Source organism: Lissotriton vulgaris, chromosome 7 (genome assembly GCF_964263255.1).
Source record: "Lissotriton vulgaris chromosome 7, aLisVul1.2, whole genome shotgun sequence".
Taxonomy (NCBI): Eukaryota; Metazoa; Chordata; class Amphibia; order Caudata; family Salamandridae; genus Lissotriton; species Lissotriton vulgaris.
Genome location: NC_141695.1, coordinates 627,843,498 through 627,864,728, shown reverse-complemented (window position 1 = coordinate 627,864,728; position 21,231 = coordinate 627,843,498). Strand labels below are relative to the sequence as shown.

General features: G+C 46.7%; 1 protein-coding gene across 1 annotated transcript in view; it reads right to left on the bottom strand.

Annotated features, from left to right (window-relative positions):
- Nucleotides 1-21,231, bottom strand: part of GRIN2C (glutamate ionotropic receptor NMDA type subunit 2C) — a 346,074-nt gene that overhangs the window by 2,784 nt on the left and 322,059 nt on the right. Inside the window, exon 11 of the mRNA XM_086928756.1 lies at nt 832-1,064. Coding sequence (XP_086784882.1) covers nt 832-1,064 — 233 coding nt within the window. The remainder of the gene's footprint in view (nt 1-831; nt 1,065-21,231) is intronic.

Sequence of the window (21,231 nt, the reverse complement as noted above, 5' to 3'; positions counted from 1 at the left end):
GCGGGTGGCCATCCTCAATGAAGAGCGCTAGCTGGTCAGGCAGTTGCAGGCCAGGCACATACAGGGCTATCATGGGTCCGTCCATAGGAGTCCAGTTTATACTTCAGGATGGCTACGAGAATTGAGGAGCTGATTGCATGTGGTCCTGCACCTGGTGCAGATTTCCTGCACTGCACTTGTACAGTTAGGGTATCTGGGTGTGTGCATATCCACCATGCCCCCATTATCAGCTTGCCCATTCGTTTACGAATCCTGTGCAGGAATCAGAATTTCGTGTTGAACAATAATTTCTGCAATCTACTCAATTTTCCAGGAATTAATTTTGGCAAGACAATCCTGCTGAAAGTTATAGGGGAATAGGCACGATAAATAAAAGTAAAGGCAGATTGAGGTACAGAAGTGGATTGACTGCTGACATTTCGAGAAGCAGGACCACGTCATCTACTCCTGCGAATAGGGGCAGGCGTATGTCTCAACTGAGCTAGGGGCCGTTTGTTCGGGGACTGTTCTTGGAGGGTGAGAGGGATTTTTGCTGGAATTAGGAATGAGCCCAGGGAACCGTTCATACACCCCCTAGTGTTCAGCATCTGTCACTACATGTGCATCCATGTGGGGCTTATGGAATAGTGCATTTGGGGCGCTACATCAGAGGGACAGTCTCATATGAGGGGTGCAGTTCGGGTGAGAGGTGTTGACAATTATGAATGTAAAGAACTGTTCTATCTCTTCGTATTCGAATTGGTAGAAATATAACGTTTTGCACTGCTTTATGGCATGGTAGCTTGTGAAAATCTGGGTCTGGTGTGGATGGGTGGTACAGGGGTTACTCACTCTACTCATGGCAAGAAGGCAGTTGAGTTTTGGGGTCTGCGGAACAGAGTGGCGCAGTCTCCAGTACACCAGGTGTTCCCAGGCGAAAACCAGCAAGCTCAGTCCCATGGCCACCAACAGCATGTAGAAGACACCCGCCATGTTGTCGATGTCTAGCTTGCTGCTCATCACCTCATTCTTCTCGTTTTGGCAGATCCCTGAGAGCCAGACCGTCTCCAGCTTTGCTGTATCTCCTGAGAGGAAGCGAGGGGACAGATCACATAAAGAATAGTAACTGTTTTGTTTATGGATGTTGCCTACAAAGCGAATCAATCCGTAAATGGGCATTGCTGAAATACCAATTAATCAACAGATTAAATAAATATAAGAAACATCCACAAAGATATGGTTATCACTAAGACAACAGAGTAATCAGTGGATGACAACAATAACCACCAATCAACGCAAAAAAAACCTGGCAAAACCAATCAACCAATAGATAGGTATCTCTGAAAATACTAACCATCAGTACTATTGTATGAACGGCCACATCAAAAATACATACATGGAAAATACTAACTCTACAGATTAGTAAAAAAAAAAGTGGTAGAAATGGGGTCTCTGGTTGGCAATGGTTTGCACCGTTGTCCAAGTAGGGACCTTTCTTCCTAGTCGGGGAAAGGGGGATACACTACTAAAATAACCCCTGCTCACCCCCTTGGTAGCTTGGCACGAGCAAACAGGCTTATCTCAGAGGCAGTGTATAAAGCATTTGTGCATGCATATAGTAACACAGTGAAAACACTATAAATGGACACCACACCAGTTTAGAAAAATAAGTAATCTTTATCTAAACCAAAAAAGACCAAAATGACAAAAATCCACAATACAGTAATAAAAATAGGACTTTCAAAAGGTAGGAACAGTTCTGTTCAAAGCAAATTGCAGATGCAACACTTTTCACACAAAGTACCTTTGATGCACCACGTGCACAAGCAAAAACTGTCACAGGGAAGTTGAAGCATCGGTTCCTTACGCCCAAGGACGGGGATGTGTTGGTTCCTTACTTCAGGGAGGTGATGCGTCGATGCCTTACTGCCACGCAGGGGTGGTGATGCGTTGGTTCCTTACTGAAGGAGAGGTGATGTGTTGGTTTCTTACTGTCCAGGGAGCTGATGCGTCAGTTTCTTACTGCGCCCCCAGTGTTCTTGCAGGCGTTGTGCCCAGATGCGATGTATTAGGATCGGGGATGTGTCGGTTCTTGGAGTAGCGGTCCTACGATGTGTCGGTTCTTGCAGCCGCACAGCTGGTCCTGCGTCGGAATCGATACAGTGATCTCGGACTTCGTAGATCGGTGCACTCGATGCGGCGTGCAGTGATTTCTCAAGCCACAGGCAGACGCTACGTCAGTTTCTTCAGCAATGCGTCGGAAACAGGTGCGGGCCCGTCGCGCTTCTCCTCATTGCATTACTTTTCCAGCTCCCAATAGCAGGAACAACGTCCAGAGATCCAGAACAGCAACAGGCACCTCTTGGCAGGTCAGAACTCTCAGCAAGGGAGCTCAGGGGATCTGGGGGGGGAAGTATTTGTATCCCTGAGACTTCAAAAACAGGAGGCAAGCTCTACTTTAAGCCTTTGGATATCGTCTTCAAGCAGGGGACACAGCACACAGCAAAGTCCTTGTCCATTCCTTGGCAGAAACAGCCACTGCAGGGCAACCCCAGACAGCACACAGCAAAGGTACAGTACTTCTCAGTTTTTCCAGCTCTTCTCCTTGGCAAATGTTCCTCTTGAATTGCAGAAGTAATCTAAAAGTCTGATGTCAGGGCCCTACTTTTTATACCACAAACCCTTTGTTCTCTGGTGGCAGAGAAGCTCTTTGACCAGCCAAAACCAGCTCTGTCCTCTCTGGTGAGACTTCCTGGCAGGAGGTGGATACAGCATCGTCCAAGGCAGACCAGGCCCATTCAGGTGTGAAAGAAAATCTCCTCCCCTACTCTGAATGCATCCAAGGTCTCATCAGCCCAGCCCTGACTCACCCTGGAAAGCCAGAACACACCTCACCTCCCAAACCCCCAAGTGGCTGTCTGAACAGAATACACATCCCCAGCTCCTGTCACTCCAAAGCCAGACAGTCAATACCCAAACCTAGCCGAGGCACATGGCTAAGCAAGAAAATACCTAATTTCTAAAAGTGGTATTTTCCAACACACAATGTAAAAATCATCCTCACTAAAAGATGCATCTTTATATTCTGAGTTCAGGCATACTAAATTTTATCTTCCTATCTTGTCTCAGTGGGAAGTTATATTTATAAGATGTTACAAATAAACTCCCATTCTATCCTATGGGACAGATAGCCTTTCAATAGTGAAAAATGAAATTGGCAGTATTTCACTATCAGGGCATGCCACACACATTTCCTGCCTTTCACATACACTGCACCTTGCCCGCAGAGGTACCTTGGGCATACCTTAGGGGTGACTCATATATAAGGAAAGGGAAGGTTATGGCCTGGCAAGTGGGTGCACTTGCCAGGTCGGCATGGCAGTGCCAAACTGAGTATGGACACTGCAGTGGCAGGTCTGAGTTACATTTACAGGCTGCTTATGTGGGTGGCACAATCAGTGCTGCAAGCCCAATAGCAGAATTTGATTTACAGGCCCTGGGCACACACTGTGCACTGTATTAGGCACTGACAAGTAAATTAAATATGCCAATCATGGAATCACCAATCCATAAACACAATTTACAGGGGGCACTTGCACTTTGGCACTGAACAGCAGTCGCAAAGTGCTCAAAGCATCTAGAACAGCAAAAACAAAGTCCAACACACAGCAAAAAAACAGGAAGCAAAGGCAAAAAATACAGGGGAACCTACACCAATGATGCCAGGTCCAACAACAATCAGCTGTCTTGTTTCTTCTTTGCATCTCTCACAGTTCTCAAGCTTTTCAGATCAACAAAAAGCCCTCTAACTGACTCACAAATGTGACGGATATCCTGTTTGTATTACAACATTATATCCTATAGCTCTGGTAATAAGGCAAAGCAATATCCATCACATTTGTGACACAGTAGCCCATCAGCCAAACTCTAAGTCAGGAACTTAGTAATCTTTGAGGGTGCCACTACCCTCCAATGGACCCATTCCCTTTGCTCACTCCACGTAATTGTCAGTCTGTTTCCAAGTGCTTACACTTTTTCAGACTGCGGATATGAAGCCTAGTTTTTCTCTATGAATTGTTCAGGCAGAGTTTACCACCCCACAGAATGAAGAACATGCTCCAACCAATCAGAGAACACGCTGCTGTTTGCCCTCCTTCAGACCTCTGAGGTTAGAATTATCAGCTGACACGATGGTAATCATGTATAATTGACTGGCAAACCAAATTTTCACCTTTACCAATATGCCTTGAGGACCCACATTTTAAAGAAGCCACAAAGATATATGTAGCTCTCACCAATATTCACATAAACAACAAAAAAATAAAGCCAATAATAAATCTATGGCTCTCAAAAGCACACCCTGCTATTCAATCAATTATAATAATTAACAATCATCATGAGTGGCTCACCTACACAGTTCCACCAATCAACAGATTATTACAGCAGACAACAGCTAGCAATCAATAGTTGTTAATCGCAGACAGACAACAACCCACCATTCAAAATATGATGTTTAAGACAATACCTATCAATAGATGGCAGGATATTAGAAACACTACAAACCCATCAGCAATAGCCGCTAATAATTGGCTAGTGATTGGACATACAATACTCATCCAACTTTAAGACATCAATGAAAAGGCCAACACATTCAGACATTGTACACAAAGCAGTAGGTGGCTATCACAGGAAAACAATCACAAATGAATATGAGGCTATCAAATGCACACAGTAAACATCAAACATTTGATGGCAGTCAAAAAAGAACTCCCTTCCTCTTTCTATGCGTTCGATCCCTATCTTTTCACACTTCCGTAAAGCGCTGAAAACTTTTCTGTTTGCCCTGGCCTACCCCTGCTAAACCTCCTGGCCCTGTCTGTTCGGTTCTTTAGAGCTCCCAGCGCCAGGAAGCTGTTTTGGCCATCGTGCGCTCTACAAATAATTTCATTCATTCATTCATTCAATAACAGTAACCAACAATCAATGTATGGGTATCACAGATAATGAATCTATATGTAGAGCCTGTCACAGACAGACAAAGAACATCCAATCCATGGATAGCTATACACACAACAGCTCTCTATACCTACATGAATTTCAAATATACTCCAACCTAACACTAGGCGGGTGGCACATAGTGTGAAATATGTGTAAACAGAAAAGAGGAAAACACTAATTACTGATAGATGGCCACCACAGACAGTGAATAATCACCAGCACGTAGATCCCTATCACAGATAATAATCACCAAGAAATGGAAGGTTATCACAGACAGGCACTGACTAGTCAATCAATATTTGGCTACACAGACATATACTATCCTGACCAAAAAATGATAGTTTCATCTAAACAGTAGGAGGGTGTGGCACATACAGTGAAATATGTGTACATCACAAAGAGAAAACTACTATTCACTGAGAAATAGATGACTACCACAGATAGTAAATAGTCACCAACAAGCAAATGACTATCACAGATAATAATCACCACATAATGGAAGGCTATCACAGACAGGCAGTGAGCAGTCAATTAATACTTGGTTATATGGACATACACTATCATAACCAACCACGAATAGTTACAGAGAGTAAATGGTTCTTGCAAACTGTAATTACTAATAAATAATACATATATGACCCTCACAGACAATACTCATCAACAAAGAAGTTTTGCATCACTGACCATGATCACCATTCAATATAATTGTAATCCAGGCAGAAAACAACCTCCCATCAACATGGTGGTATATCAGAATGTTGTTACCAAAAATATCATATGATAAAAATAGTGTGTCGTATATATCGTACCATTGGTTGTAGATTTTCTATTATTAATTTCAATAGGGTGATATTTTTGTGAATATTATCTAGGGCACACTATTTCCATTAGGCAACATTTTAGTGACAATATTCTGCTACAATATTGTCAATATGGGGTTATCAACCAAAGGGAATCAGTAGAGGATTTTTTATGGCAGACAGATATTGCAAAAAGTGCACAACCCAGTGCTTAATTTGAGCAGGTGGTTGCAGGTGGAGCCCACCACGATTAATTTTTGGGGACCAGCACATATTTGTCTTTATCAGACTTTGACCCAGAGAGAGAGAGAGAGAGAAAATATTAAGGGGGAAATAGGGAGGAAGAATAAGACAGAAAAACAGTGATAAGCAAAGAAAGTAGGGATGAAAAAGAACCTAAAAGAACCTGTCAAAAACGCAGGAAGTAACTGGTGATTAATAAGAAAAGGTCAAATCAAGACTATGTAGTCTGGTTATTCGACACTTTTGACATTCAATAGGGCAGGTAGCAGGATTCGGAAGATACATTTGAGCCCCGGCACTAATTTTTTTTACAAATTAAGCACTGCATGAACCTCCAGCTAGACATAAACTGTCCCAACCAATCTACAATTTAAAATGAGCAAAGCCTCATGTACTTCTCATTTCCTTTGTATGTTTTTTTTGCTGTTGATAACATGCTCACTGGCACATTGGGTAGCAAAGCATAACATATTTAATGCTTAGAGCCTGGTTCTTATTTTTTCTGCACAAAATGCAAATTTTTACAGTGGTCCTCATAAGTATTACAATAGTATGATATTGTATCAAACACCCTCCTCTTCCCCTACCAATTTACACCCTCCCCATCCCTTCACCCCCTCTCACACCCTCCCCCATCTCTTCAATATCCTTCTTGCTTCCATGCAAACTCTCTCTTTCCTTTCACCTCATGCTCTCATTTCCCTCCTACACCTCGATATTACCCTGGAGTACTCCAACTGATCTGAATTATACTCTTTCTCCTATGCATCTTTCTCACCTCTCCAACATATAATTCCTGTCTTGGGGCATGGCTAAGCCGTGAACGGGATGGCCGCACGGAGCTGAAGCTCTCCTGGCCTCAGCAACCAAATGACTGCTTCCTGGACCCCAATGCGGTTTAAAATCCAGTGACAGCATGAGAAGCAGTTCAGGAGTATCCGGGTGTCGATGGCGGCAGAGAGGCGGGCGTGTTTAGTCCTGCGCCCAGCCATCGCGCACTCCAAAATGGCGGCAGAGCCGAGATGCCAGAGTACGGGACCTGCAGCTGAGTGAGGAGGAGTCCAGGGACTTCGGCGAATGCGGTGCGGTGCGGTAAGTGCGGCGACCGCCTCAGGGCATCCGGAGCGCATTGTGTGGCACAAGAAGCATCCCGCGATCCGGGGGTCCGTTCGGCCTCCCGTGCGGTGTACACGCGGTGCCCCTGGAGCCGCGAGTGCTGGTGGCTGTCGTTAAGAGGCCTGAGAGTTAACCCCGGAACAGGCCCAGTCCACGGCCTTGTATGAATCGTCTCTTCAGAGCTCTTGGGGACGCAATCAGTACTGTGCTCCGGTGCCTAAGTGTGTGTTGCACCGCCCCCCTTCGCACCGCCCACCTGGAAACATCAACGCTCTGCCCGCAGTCTTCCTCCACACCTGGCTAGTTTAACTTGGTGTGGCAGGCAGATCTACAGGCAAGCAACTCTCCCACCAAGGGGTAATTTCAGACAAACACACAACATCTGCCTGTTCTGCGCCCTAGCTGATGCCACCAAAGTTGCAGTTGTGCAAACGCTCTTACCTAACAATACCAGAACTCCTGATTCCATCGAGTACTCCCAGTGTGCTCCATCTGACGCAGTCCTGACCCACACTGTGGGGGCCACCTGTATGACGCTGTGTTCAACTATACTGCACGCTGCTCACTGCAGGAGATACCCCCCTGCCGCACTTTGTCAGCAGCCTCACATAAAGTCTGTATTCGCACTCCCTTTTTTCACTCCCTCCAGTGCTGTCGCGGCATGAGCTGCAAAAATCCTAGACAGCACCTACTCCCCTTTGGGAAGATAGCGGAAACTACCCGTGACATGCCTAGTGACATAGCGGAAGGTGGGCAACCACCCACAACTTCGATGGATGACGCTAGCCACTTAAGTCCACTGCTGCTGGAGATGAGGGCACGATTCAAGGCGCTAGCGGTACACTTTGACTCCTTGGACAAGCACACAGCAGACCTGGGTGCAAATATCCAGGTGCACGATCAACGCCTTGATGTGGTAGAATCCCGCACATCGGATCTAGAGGATGGAATGGCACAATCTGTGAAAAGGGTTGACCGCATGGAATGGATCCTAAAGGAGGTTGCTACGAAAAATGAGAATTTGGAGGCGCGAAGTCGCTGTAACAACATCCGCCTTTTAGGCGTGCCTGAATCCACAGCTTCTGGTTGCATGGACAACATGGTGGAGACGATACTAACAGACTTGTTCTGCAAAGAGGCCTTCACTCCGGGTTTTGTGGTGGAACACGCCCACAGGTCACTTGCCCCCCGTCCTTACCCGGGATGCCAACCTAGGCCCATAATTGCGCAAATTATGAACTTCAGAGACAGGGATACGGCACTGGGACTGGCACGTGAGCAAGGTGAACTCTCCTGGCAGGGCTCCAAGCTATCTCTGTACCCGGATTTCACTGCTATGGTTCAAGACACAAGAAGGAAATATCTGGGAATTAAAGCAACGCTTAGGAACCTTGGGTTGAAGTATGGTATGCTGTACCCTGCCAGGCTATCGGTGGAGGTCAACGGACGAGCCTGAGTTTTTGAGAACCATACGGAAGTGCAGGAATTTTGCAGCACTTACAAACTCAATCATCAACGCCCCACCAAGACAGGCAACACTTCTCTCCCGCATAAAGGCTCGGCTGACAGTGTGGATTTGTTCTCGAACTCTGGTCATGGCTGACTGATGGATTCTTGATTTTCTTATACATGCCGCACATTTGATTATTTGCTGTGAATGCTGGGATTTAACATGTTACATAAAATGTTTTGCTAAGGTTGTTGGGCCGTAAGTTAGAGTTCGCCCACCCTTTGGTGTACACCTAGCGATAGTATTTGCAACAACAGAATGTACCCTAATTGTTTGTTTTTCACCATTTTGAGGGTGCCACTGGTACCATGCACTGTTTCGGAAAAGTTGGTAATGCCTCTCCAGATGGGCGGGGAGGCTGGGTGGTGGGAGGCGGCAGGGGTTTGGTTATTATTGCTTTGCACTGAGTTTATGATACATTTGTTCACAGTCACATTAGACAGGTTCGGATATTGGTTATTCTTTGTTCTTCAGATCAAGTCACTACGATGGCACAGTTAGGTTACAACCCTGGCCCTTTCGGGCATTACTCTTACCACATGGAATGTCCAGGGCTTAAACAACATCCGCAAAAACTGCATGTTGTCCATTATTTGGTCAGGCACAGGGTTAATATAGCCTTCTTGCAAGAGACACACCTTCCTACCAGCCATCAGGCCCGGTTCGCATCCTCCTGGGGCCCGAACAGATTTCTTGCAAACTATAGCAACTACGCCAGGGGCACCGCCATTCTCAAACACAAACGGCTCCCCTTCAAGTGCCACTCTGTGACATGTGATGACGAAGAAAGATTCATGATTGTGGTAGGCACACTGTTGAGTCACAGGGTAGCGTTGGTATGCATCTAAAGTCCCAACATTTATTCCCCCGATTTTTGTCATGCACTACTTTATAGATTACTGCAGCTTGGCCCCATGCCCTTACACCTAGGGGGCGATTTCAACATTGCCCTACACCCATCCACCAATAGTACTTCTACTGCCCCAGACCCCAAACCACGGGCACATAAAGCTTTAAAATTCTTATGCAAGCACTTTTCACTTCTAGATTTAGGCCGTGCTCGTGACCCGTGTCACACTGCTTATAAGCATTATACCAGTCTCCATGACACGTGGTCAAGAATCGATTATTGGTTGACATCCCCAGAAATCTCATGCTGGTTTCATGAGCTCCAAACACTGTCGAGAACATATTCTGATCACTCCCCTGTACTGTTGTCACTGAGGGTCCCTCGCCCCGAAGGTTTTGAGAGACAGTGGAGGTTCCCGAGCCGTGCCTTCGATGAGGTATTCAGACAGGAAATCCGGGAAGCAATTGAGGATTACTTTGACATAAACACTGGGGGCCTCATTTATGAGAAGTGATGCATCGCTGCGTGAAAGCAGTGATGCGTCACTTCTCAGTGCGCCCTCCTTGCAACATGATTGATGTGTCATATTTATTGTATGACGCATCATGTTGCAATGAGTTACAGATACGTCAGTATTGCTGATGTATCTGTATGGCACCAAAGTGATGCATTGCTGGAGTGTGTCACAAAAGTGACGCAACTCCTGCAATGTGTTCTTTCACATGGGGCAAGCCCCATGTGAAAGGGCCTGCATCAGTCTTACGCCTGCTGTGAAGCAGGCATAAGATATTGACGCATTTGGGTCCTAGAAGTGGCACAGTGAAATCTTATAGATTTCACTGCGTCACTTCTATGACCCTTTCTTGCGCCAGAACGCCCCCCCCGGCATACGTTATACCTGGCGCAGGGATAATGTGATGCAGCGGTTTACAAAGTGAAGCATCTACCTAGATGCGTCACTTTGTAAATATGGTTCAACAAGACACATTTTTTATGCCGCTGGTACGTCACAAAAAGTGACGCACCAGTGGCGTAAAAGTGATGCACGGCCTCATAAATCAGGCCCTGGGTCGGTAGACACAGAGGCAATGTTATGGGAGGGATTTAAGGCCAACATGAGGGGGGTATTCATGTCCAAGAGCTCTAGAGTGCTGCAAGATATATGTGGCATGCTTGCCTGGCTGGAAAGGGAACTCGGATCCTTGGACGCAGGGCAAAGGGTGGTGGCTGACCTGAGTCACGATAGTAAGAAAGCAGCTCTGCTTTTGAAATACAGAGAGACATCTGAGAGGGAAATCCTCTATATGGGGAAATATAATGCTAAAGTTTATGGGGAAGAGGACCGCCCTGGACGATTGTTAGCACAAATGATCAGACTCCCCTACACTAAAGCATACATCACAGAACTACGTTCAATGACAGGACAGCATATCACGGACCCGCTGGAAATCCAGAAGGAGTTTCTCTCTTATTTTAAAACATTGTACACTACAAAACTGGGACATAATCAAACTGACCAGGAGGCTTACCTATCCGAGGTCGCATTAGCATGCCTCGAGAGGTTTATGCAAGGCGTTTTCGCAGTGCCCATCACAGTAGAAAGCATAGATGAAGCAATTACGGCCCCAAACTCATCCACCGCCCCCGGGCTTGATGGGTTCATGGGTGAATTTTACAAAGCCTACAAGGATCTATTGATTCCTCTGCTCTTGGGCATGTATGCGGAAGCATTAGAGAAACAGGTTCTCCCACCCACTCTCTGAGAGGCGATTATCATTTTACTCCCTAAACCCGGGAAAGACCCCCTAATATGTGGCTCGTATCAACCTCTGTCGCTTCTAAATCTGGACTGTAAAATACCCGCCAAGGCATTAGCATGCTGTCTCTCCCTTCTAATGGAATTTATCATCCCACACCGATCCACGACGTTCAACCTCCGCACCTTCTTTAACATCCTACACAGAATAAACCCGGACACTCCCGCAGCAGTTATCCTACTAGACACTGAAAAAGCTTTCGACTCACTGGAACGGCCCTTTTTCCTGTCCGTAATGCAAAGGATGGGGATGCCACAGGGATTTATTACCACTACGGCTCTGTTACACAGTCAACCCACGTAGAGGCTCCGGCTAAATGATACCCTGTCGGCACCCTTCTCCTTGTCACGTGGTACGAGGCACGGTTGTACACTGTCACCTTTGTTGTTTATATTAGTAATGGACCCCTTGATAAGGCACTTTCAGGAGAAACACTTACACAGAGGTTTACAATTTGGCACGGGCCCCTTACTGGTCTCTTTGTATGCAGATGACACTATATTATATGTTCGTGACCCCCAGACCAACCTAGACCCTCTTATATGAGAGATTCTCTGTTTTGTCACCTTCCTTGGCCTGGGGATACATTGGCGTAAATCAGTCATCATTCCCCTCACGGTTAGCACAGCCCGATGGGAGCTGGAGTTCCCGCTAGAATGATGTTCGGACTCAGTAAAGTACTTGGGGGTGCACATTCATCTCGAGACGGACCAAATCATTCTATGCAATTATGGTGTGTCGATCTCCAAACTTGAGGCGCAGATAGACTACTGACTCAAGCTCCCACTCTCCATGGCAGGGCAAGTTGCCCTTATCAAAATGATTGTACTCCCGAAGTTATTATATTTATTTAATAACACCCCAATTCCACTATCAAATTCATTTCTTATTACTCTTCGCTCTCACTTAATCAGACTAGTTTGGGGCAACAAGACAACTAGAGTGAGAAGGCAGGTCATGACACTACCATGTGATAGAGGAGGGTATGGTGTCCCTGATTTACAATTGTACTATCTGGCGGCCTAATGCAGCTTTGCACAGACGTGGTACCACCCGGATGCCAGGATCTCTTTCCTGAGGCTGGAGTCGGATTTTGCCCTGTTGGACACCTTAACCACCGTTCTGCCCCTAGGCTTCCCTAAAGATCCCAAGGACATTCAACCGGTCTCTACGACCTGCTGGGCGTGGGCTAAAGTGGGTCGTATCACAAACTCCCAGTCGGTTTACTCCTCCGACCTCCCGCTCCCTAACGCAAAATGGCTACCCATAAGTAACGAAAACAGTATTTCTCAATAGTAGGCATACACTGATACATTTCAAGTTCCTACGCAGAATATATGTCACCCCAGCCAGGGCACACAAGATAGATCTCACTAGACCACATCGTTGCCAGCGATGCCATTCCCCTCAAGCAGACTTTGTGCACCTAGCCTGAACATGCCTATGCATACACACTTTTTGGGTGGAAGTACACAAAACAATAAGCAATATGATACAGGTGCCGATGGACCCCCTGCCCGAGATTGCCCTCTTGGGATACGTCATCCAATTCCCTCTTAAAGGTTGCAGCTTTGTTGCCATCTCTCTACTCCTGGCTAAAAGAGAGGTCGCCATACACCGGGGTGGCAAGTGGGCTCCGACAAGAAAGAGCTGGATTCAGAGCTTAGCTTCCTGTTCTATGAGAAGTGACCTGGATGCTGACACAATCCCTCCCTTCTCCAGACCTAAAGACATCTGGGGCCCCTTCAAAGCCTTCCTATCTGCACAACAGCAAGATCCTCCCACCTAGCAGGAGCAGGGTATAGTCCCAACTGGGGTGGGCTAGAATGGAACACACCATGCATCAATAGTCTAAAGTATATGGCGCCCACTCAGTATGGCTTAAATCTCTTACTATTTTATGAACACGCTATTGGAAGGGAGAATTAGATATATTTATGGACATGCAAAATGTTGTGACGTTCAAGATGGGCCTTAAATGTATTATATGTATGTCATATCACATTGACTTTCCCTGTGGCCTGAAGAACAATTGATATCGGAAAAACCTCGAGACTGTACCCGTGATGTCATTTAACTGAACCCAGTCCCTTGCTTTGTCTTTAATAAAATGCTAAATAAAGTTAAAAAAACAAATAAACATATAATTCCTGTCTTATAAAATCTCCAATAAATCCTATCTTATAAAATCTTCAATAAAAACGATTTTGAAATGAAAAAAAATCACTTACCATCACCACTGCATTACCTAGGCGAGTTTGTTCACAGAGAAAAATAAATCAGTAGTTACCAGTGTCTGTGATTAATTTAAGCATTCTACCCATAACCTTTGTGAACTTTAGCCCAGATGAGGTTCCTGTGCACACTGTGTCACTGGAACCAAGCTATGCGTGGCTGATGATCCCTAACTAGGTTAAAAACGGTCCAGGGTTGCTTGTGTTCTGGTGCCAGGAGAAGCTGACAGTTCAGGATGGACTGCTTCCACTGGAGTAGGGTCAAGATCGATTGCACATGGCTGGGTCTGAACTGAGGTGGCATGAGTCTGAACTGAGGTGGCATTGTGCACAAAATAGCGATGGATTGGGATGAGGCCCGAGTAATTATCAGTGGCTAAGATTAATTCAAGTATTCTAGCCATCACTCTAGTATGCTTTAGTGTGTTGACCTAATTGGGAAGGGTATGCCCAGATGTCGGTCCCATGCACACTGTGTCATTGGAAGCCAGCTATACCTGCCTGATGAGTCCTAACTTCCTAACTAGGGTGAAACCCGTCCTGGGTTTCTTGTGTGCTGGCCTGGCAGTTTGGGCTGGACTGCTCCTTTTGCAGTAGAGTCAATATTGATTTGCATATGGCTGGGTCCAAACTGAGGTGGCATGTTGTGCGAAATAAATGTAGGTTTGGGCTGCGGCCATGAGTGATTAGCAGTGGCTGAATTTAATTCAAACATTCCATCCAGTGGTTAATTTGTAAAATAAAAAGTTCTGAAGCTCTCCTCAGGAGGCAAAGCTAACAGGAGAAATATGCTGGGGTAAATTGCCTCCTGACTAGAGCCCCAGCTTTTTTTATTCTGGAGAGGACTTGGCCTAATGGCTACAGCTGCTGATTTCGGAGCTGGGGTACCAGGTTCAAGTTTCAGCGTGGCTCAACATTCTGTGATTCTGTGGGAAATCACTTGCCTTCCAAATGAGTGTGTCCTTAACTGCTGCTCTAAGCACCGTTGCTGAGGATTAAGTGCCGGTGCTGTAGAGACCGGTTGAATGTCCTTGGGATCTTTAGGGAAGCCTAGGGGCAGAACGGTGGCTAAGGTGTCCGGCAAGGCAAAATCCGACTCCGGCCTCAGGAAAGAGATCCTTGGAAACGGGTGGTACCACGTCTGTGCAAAGCTGCATTAGGCCGCCAGATAGTACAATTGTAAATCAGGGACTCCATACCCTCCTCTATCACATGGTAGTGTCATGACCTGCCTTCTCACTCTAGTTGTCTTGTTGCCCCAAACTAGTCTGATTAAGTGAGAGCAAAGAATACTAAAAAAATGTATTCATAAGTGGAATTGGGATGTTATGAAATAAATATAAAAACTTCGGGAGTACAATCATTTTGATAAGGGCCACTTGCCCTGCCATGGAGAGTGGGAGCTTGAGCCAGTAGTCTATCTGCGCCTCAAGTTTGGAGATCGACACACAATAATTGCGTAGAATGATTTGGTCCATCTCGAGATGAATGTGCACCCCTAAGTACTTTACTGAGTCCGAATATCATTCTAGAGGGAACTCCAGCACCCATCGGGCCGTGCTAACCGTGAGGGTAAAGATGACTGATTTACGCCAATATATCCCCAGGCCAGAGAAGGTGCCAAAATGGAGAATCTCTCTTATAAGAGGGTCCAGGTTGGTCTGGGGGTCACGAACATATAATATAGTATCATCTGCATACAAAGTGACCAGAAGGGGCCCGTGCGGAGCTGTAAACCTCTGTGTAGGTGTTTCTCCTGAAAGTGCCTAATCAAGGGGTCCATTGCCAATATAAGCAACAAAGGTGACAGTGTACAACCCTGCCTCGTACCACAGACAGGAAAAGGGGAGTTGAAAGCTTTTTCGGTGTCTAGTAGGATAGCTGCTGCGGGAGTGTCCAGGTTTGTTCTGTGTAGGGTGTTAAAGAAGGTGCGGAGGTTGAACGCCTTGGATCGGTGTGGGATAAAGCCCGACTGGGCCGGGGAGATGATAAATTCCATTAGAAGGGAGTGACGGCATGCTAATGCGACCTCGGATAGGTAAGCCTCCTGGTCAGTTTGATTATGTCCCAGTTGTGAGGTGTACAATGTTTTAAAATAAGAGAGAAGCTCCTCTGGATTTCCAGCGGGTCCATGATATGCTGTCCTGTCATTGAACGTAGTTCTGTGATGTATGCTTTAGTGTAGGGGGTCTGATTATTTGTGCTAACACTCGTCCAGGGCAGTCCTCTTCCCCATAAACCTTAGCATTATATTTCCCCATATAGAGGATTTCCCTCTCAGCCATCTCTCTGTATTTCAAAAGCAGAGCTGCTCTCTTACTACCGTGACTCAGGTCAGCCGCCACCCTTTGCCCTGCGTCCAAGGATCCTAGTTCCCTTTCCAGCCAGGCAAGCATGCCACATATATCTCGCAGCACTCCAGAGCTCTTGGACATGGATACCCCCCTCATGTAGGCCTTAAATCCCTCCTAATACATTGCCTCTGTGTCTACCGACCTAGGGCCTTATTTATGAGGCCGTGCATCACTTTTACGCCACGATGCGTCACTTGTTGTGACGTACCAGCGGCATAAAAAATGTGTCTTGTTGAACCATATTTACAAAGTGACGCATCTAGGTAGATGCTTCACTTTGTAAACCGCTGCACCACATTATCCCTGCGTCAGGTATAATGTATGCGGGGGGCATTCTGGCGCAAGAAAGGGTCATAGAAGTGACGCAGTTAAATCTATAAGATTTCACTGCGCCACTTCTAGGACCCAAATGCGTCAATATCTGATGCCTGCCTCACAGCAGGCGTAAGACTGATGCATGCCCTTTCACATGGGGCTTGCCCCATGTGAAAGAACACATTGCAGGAGTTGCGTCACTTTTGTGACACACTCCAGCAATGCATCACTTTGGTACCATACAGATACGTCAGAAATACTGATGTATCTGTAACTCCTTGCGACATGATGCGTCATACAATAAATATGACGCATCAATCATGTTGCAAGGAGGGCGCCCTGAGAAGTGACGCATCGCTGCTTTCATGCAGCGATGCGTCACTTCTCATAAATGACGCCCCCAGTGTTTATGTCAAAGTAATCCTCAATTGCTTCCAGGATTTCCTGTCTGAATACCTCATCATCTAAGGCACGGCTCGGGAACCTCCACTGTCTCTCAAAACCTTCGGGGCGAGGGACCCTCAGTGACAACAATACAGGGGAGTGATCAGAATATGTTCTGGTCAGCGTTTAGAGCTTATGAAACCAGCATTAGATTTCTGGGGATGTCAACCAATAATCGATTCTTGACCACGTGTCATGGAGACTGTTATAATACGTATATGCAGTGTGACACGGGTCACGAGCGCGGCCTAAATCTAGCAGTGAAAAGTGCTCGCATAAGGATTTTAAAGCTTTACGTGCCAGTGGCTTGGGGTCTGGGGCAGTAGAATTACTATCGGTGGATGGGTGCAGGGCAATGTTGAAATCGCCCCTTAGGAGTAAGGGCATGGGGCCAAGCTGCAGTAAACTAGAAAGTAGTGCATGGAAAAAATCGGGGGAATAAATGTTGGGACCTTAGATGCATACCAACGCTACCCTGTGACTCAACAGTGTGACTACCACAATCATGAATCTGTCTTCGTCGTCACATGTTACAGAGTGGCACTTGAAGAGGAGCCGTTTGTTTTTGAGAATGGCCGTGCACCTGGCGTAGTTGCTATAGTTTGCAAGAAATCTGTTCGGGCCCAAGGAGGATGTGAACCGGGCCTGATCGCTGGTAGGAAGGTGTGTCTCTTGCAAGAAGGCTATATCAACCCTGTGCCTGAGCAAATAATGGACAACATGCAGTTTTTGCGGGTGTTGTTTAAGCCTTGGACATTCCATGTGGTAAGAGTAATGCCCGAAGGGCCAGGGTTGTAGCCTAGCTGTGCCATCGTAGTGACTTGATCTGAAGAACAAAGAATAACCAATATCCGTACCTGTCTAATGTGATTGTGAACAAATGTATCATAAACTCAGTGCAAAGCAATATTAACCAAACCCCTCCCGCCTCCCCCCACCCAGCCCCCCCGCCCATCTGGAGAGGCATTACCAACTTTTCCGAAACAGTGTATGGTATCAGTGGCACCCTAAAAATGGTGAAAAACAAACAATTAGGGTACATTCTTTAGTCGCAAATACTATCGCTAGGTGTACACCAAAGGGTGGGCGAATTCTAACTTACGGCCCAACAACCTTAGCAAAACATTTTATGTAACGTGTTAAATCCCACCATTCACAGCAAATAATCAAATGTGTGGCATGTATAAGAAAATCAAGAATCTATCAGTCAGCCATGACCAGAGTTCGAGAACAAATCCACACTGTCAGCCGAGCCATTATGTGGGAGAGAAGTGTTGTTTGTCTTGGTGGGGCGTTGATGATTGAGTTTGTAAGTGCTGCAAAATTCCTGCACTTGTGTAGGGTTCTCAAAAACTCAGGCTCGTCCGTTGACCTCCACCCATAGCCTGGCAGGGTACAGTATACCATACTTCAACCCAAGGTTCCTAAGCGTTGCTTTAACTCTGAGATATATCCTCCTTGTGTCTTGAACCATAGCAGTGAAATCCGGGTATAGAGATAGCTTGGAGCCCTGCCAGGAGAGTTCACCTTGCTCACGTGCCAGTCGCAGTACCATATCCCTGTCTCTGAAGTTCCAAATTTGCGCAATTAGGGACCTAGGTTGGCATCCCGGGTAAGGACGGGGGGCAAGTGACCTGTGGGCGTGTTCCACCACAAAACCTGGAGTGAAGGCCTCTTTGCCGAACAAGTCTGTTAGTATTGTCTCTACCATGTTGTCCATGCAACCAGAAGCTGTGGATTCGGTCACGCCTAAAAGGCGGATGTTGTTACGGCGACTTCGCGCCTCCAAATCCTCATTTTTCGTAGCAACCTCCTTTGGGATCCGTTCCATGCGGTCAACCCTTTTCACAGATTGCGCTATTCCATCCTCTAGATCCGATGTGCGGGATTCTACCACATCAAGGCGTCGATCGTGCACCTGGATCTTTGCACCCAGGTCTGCTGTGTGCTTGTCCAAGGAGTCAAAGCGTACATCTAGCGCCTTGAATCGTGCCCTCATCTCCAGCAGCAGTGGACTTAAGTGGCTAGCGTCATCCATAGAAGTTGTTGGTGGTTGCCCACCTTCCGCCATGTCACTAGGCTGGTCACGGGTAGTTTCCGCTATCTTCACGAAGGGGAGTAGGTTCTGCCTAGGATTTTTGCAGCTCATGCTGCGACAGCACTGGAGGGAGTGAAAAAGGGGAGTGCGAGTACAGAATTTATGTGAGGCTGCTGACAAAGTGTGGCATTGTGGTATCTCCTGCAGTGAGTAGCGTGCAGGATACTTGAACACAGCGTCATGCAGGTGGCCCCCACAGTGTGGGTTAGGACTGCGTCAGATGGAGCACACTGGGAGTACTCGATGGAATCAGCAGTCCTGGTATTGTGAGGTAAGAACGTTTGCACAGTGGCAACTTTGGTGGCATCGGGTAGGGCGCAGAACGGGCAGATATTGTGTGTTTGTCTGAAATGACCCCTTGGTAGGAGAGTTGCTTGCCTGTAGATCTGCCTGCAAAACCGAGTTAAACTAGCCAGGTGTGGAGGAAGACTGCGGGCAGAGCGTTGATGTTTCCAGGTGGGCGGTGGGAAGGGGGGCGGTGCAACACACACTCAGGCACCGGAGCATAGTACTGATTGCGCCCCCAAGAGCTCTGAAGAGACGATTTACGTGAGGCCGTGGTCTGGGCCTGTTCCGGGGTTAACGCTCAGGCCTCTTACCCACAGCCACCAGCACTCCCGGCTCCAGGGGCACCGCGCGTAAACCGCACGGGAGGCCCAACGGACCCCCCGGATCGCAGGATGCTTGCTCTGCCACACAATGCGCTCTGGACGCCCTGAGGCGGTTGCCACACTTACCGCACCGCATTCGACGATGTCCCTGGACGCCTCTTCACTCAGCTGCAGGTCCCGTACTCTGGCATCTCGGCTCTGCCGCCATTTTGGAGTGCGCGATGGCCGGACGCAGGATTAAACACGCCCGCCTCTCTGCCTGCTTCTCATGCTGTCACTGGATTTTAAACCGCATTGGGGTCCGGGAAGCAGTCATTTGGTTGCTGTGGCCAGGAGAGCTTCAACTCCGAGAGCTTCAGCTCTGTGCGGCCATCCCTTAGCCATGCCCCAAGACAGGAATTATATGTTGGAGAGGCGAGAAAGTTCTTTGGAGATAGAGTATAATTCAGATCAGTTGGAGTACTCCAGGGTAATATCGAGGTTTAGGAGGGAAATGAGAGCATGAGGTGAAAGGAAAGAGAGAGTTTGCATGGAAGCAAGAAGGAGATGGAAGAGGTGGGGGGAGGGTGTGAGAGGGGGTGAAGGGATGGGGAGGGTGTAAATTTGTAGGGGAAGAGGAGGGTGTTTGATGCAATATCATACTATTATAATACTTATGAGGAACACTGTAAATGTAAAAGTTTGCATTTTGTGCAGAAAAAATAGGAACCAGGCTCTAAGCATTAAATATGTCATGCTTTGCTACCCAATGTGCCAGTGAGCATGTCATCAACAGCAAAAAAACATACAAAGGAAATGAGAAGTACATGAGGCTATGCTCTTTTTAAATTGCAGATTGGTTGGGACAGTTTATGTCTAGCTGGAGGTTCATCCATTACTTTTGAACACTTTAGAGAAAAATAAAAGCATTTAAGATTTTTTGTCGCATTTTAATGCAAAACTATGTCTACTTTTATAGGTCTACTGACTTAAATTAGGGGTATCTTATGACAATACCGGTTACCTCACACACCAGAGTACTCCCTTCCAGGGCAATAACATTTAGTGGGTTCTGGAAGGGTATACAGCTCAGGAAGCAATTTCTATTCTATTATCTTTCAGTGTATGTGTCTATCCTGTATTCAATCTACTTTCAGTAAATATGTGATCATGTTTCACCTGATGAGTATTACTTTTGGCTGAGCCTTAGTCTTGACACAGAGGCCGATAACGATGCGGCCCGTGAAGGCTCCGACCAACGGTCGAATTCTTTCTGGCTGCATCGTAATTGCCCGTTTGGTTTACTTTCCGACTGCTGCATTACAATGCTGGCAGTCAGAAAGTAATTCAGCTAATCATTCCGGCTGGCTTACGATGAGATCATGGAGCCCATCGGCTACTCGAAATCGGCTCGTAATTCCAAAGGGCAGGCATTTCCACTCTTCGGATTACAATGAGCAATTTCCGACATGGTGTCCATGCCGGACTGCCCGACATGGAAACCATGTCAGAAAGCATATTTGGGGCCCGCAGCAGTGCCCCTTTGTGCTTGCAGCCTCCCGTTGGGGGCCATGAGGGGATTTGAATTAGCCGATCAGGACCACCGACCCGATGTCAGTCGGTCCTAGGACAGAACGCTGTCGGGTGGACACAAGTCCGTCCAACATCATAATTAGGCCCACAATGTTTTCCTTGTATTCTGATGTTTCATTACACAGTAAAGGAGGTGAGAATGTTCTTGTTGCATTTACATTTCAATATAGCGGTTATCAAAGTTACTTTACACACAAGTTAAAAGGATGGCCAATTGGGTTAAAAAAAATACCAATAAACATCTCGCTTTTCATCTTAAGCTATATACAATTAGGTTTTGCCACTGCCCA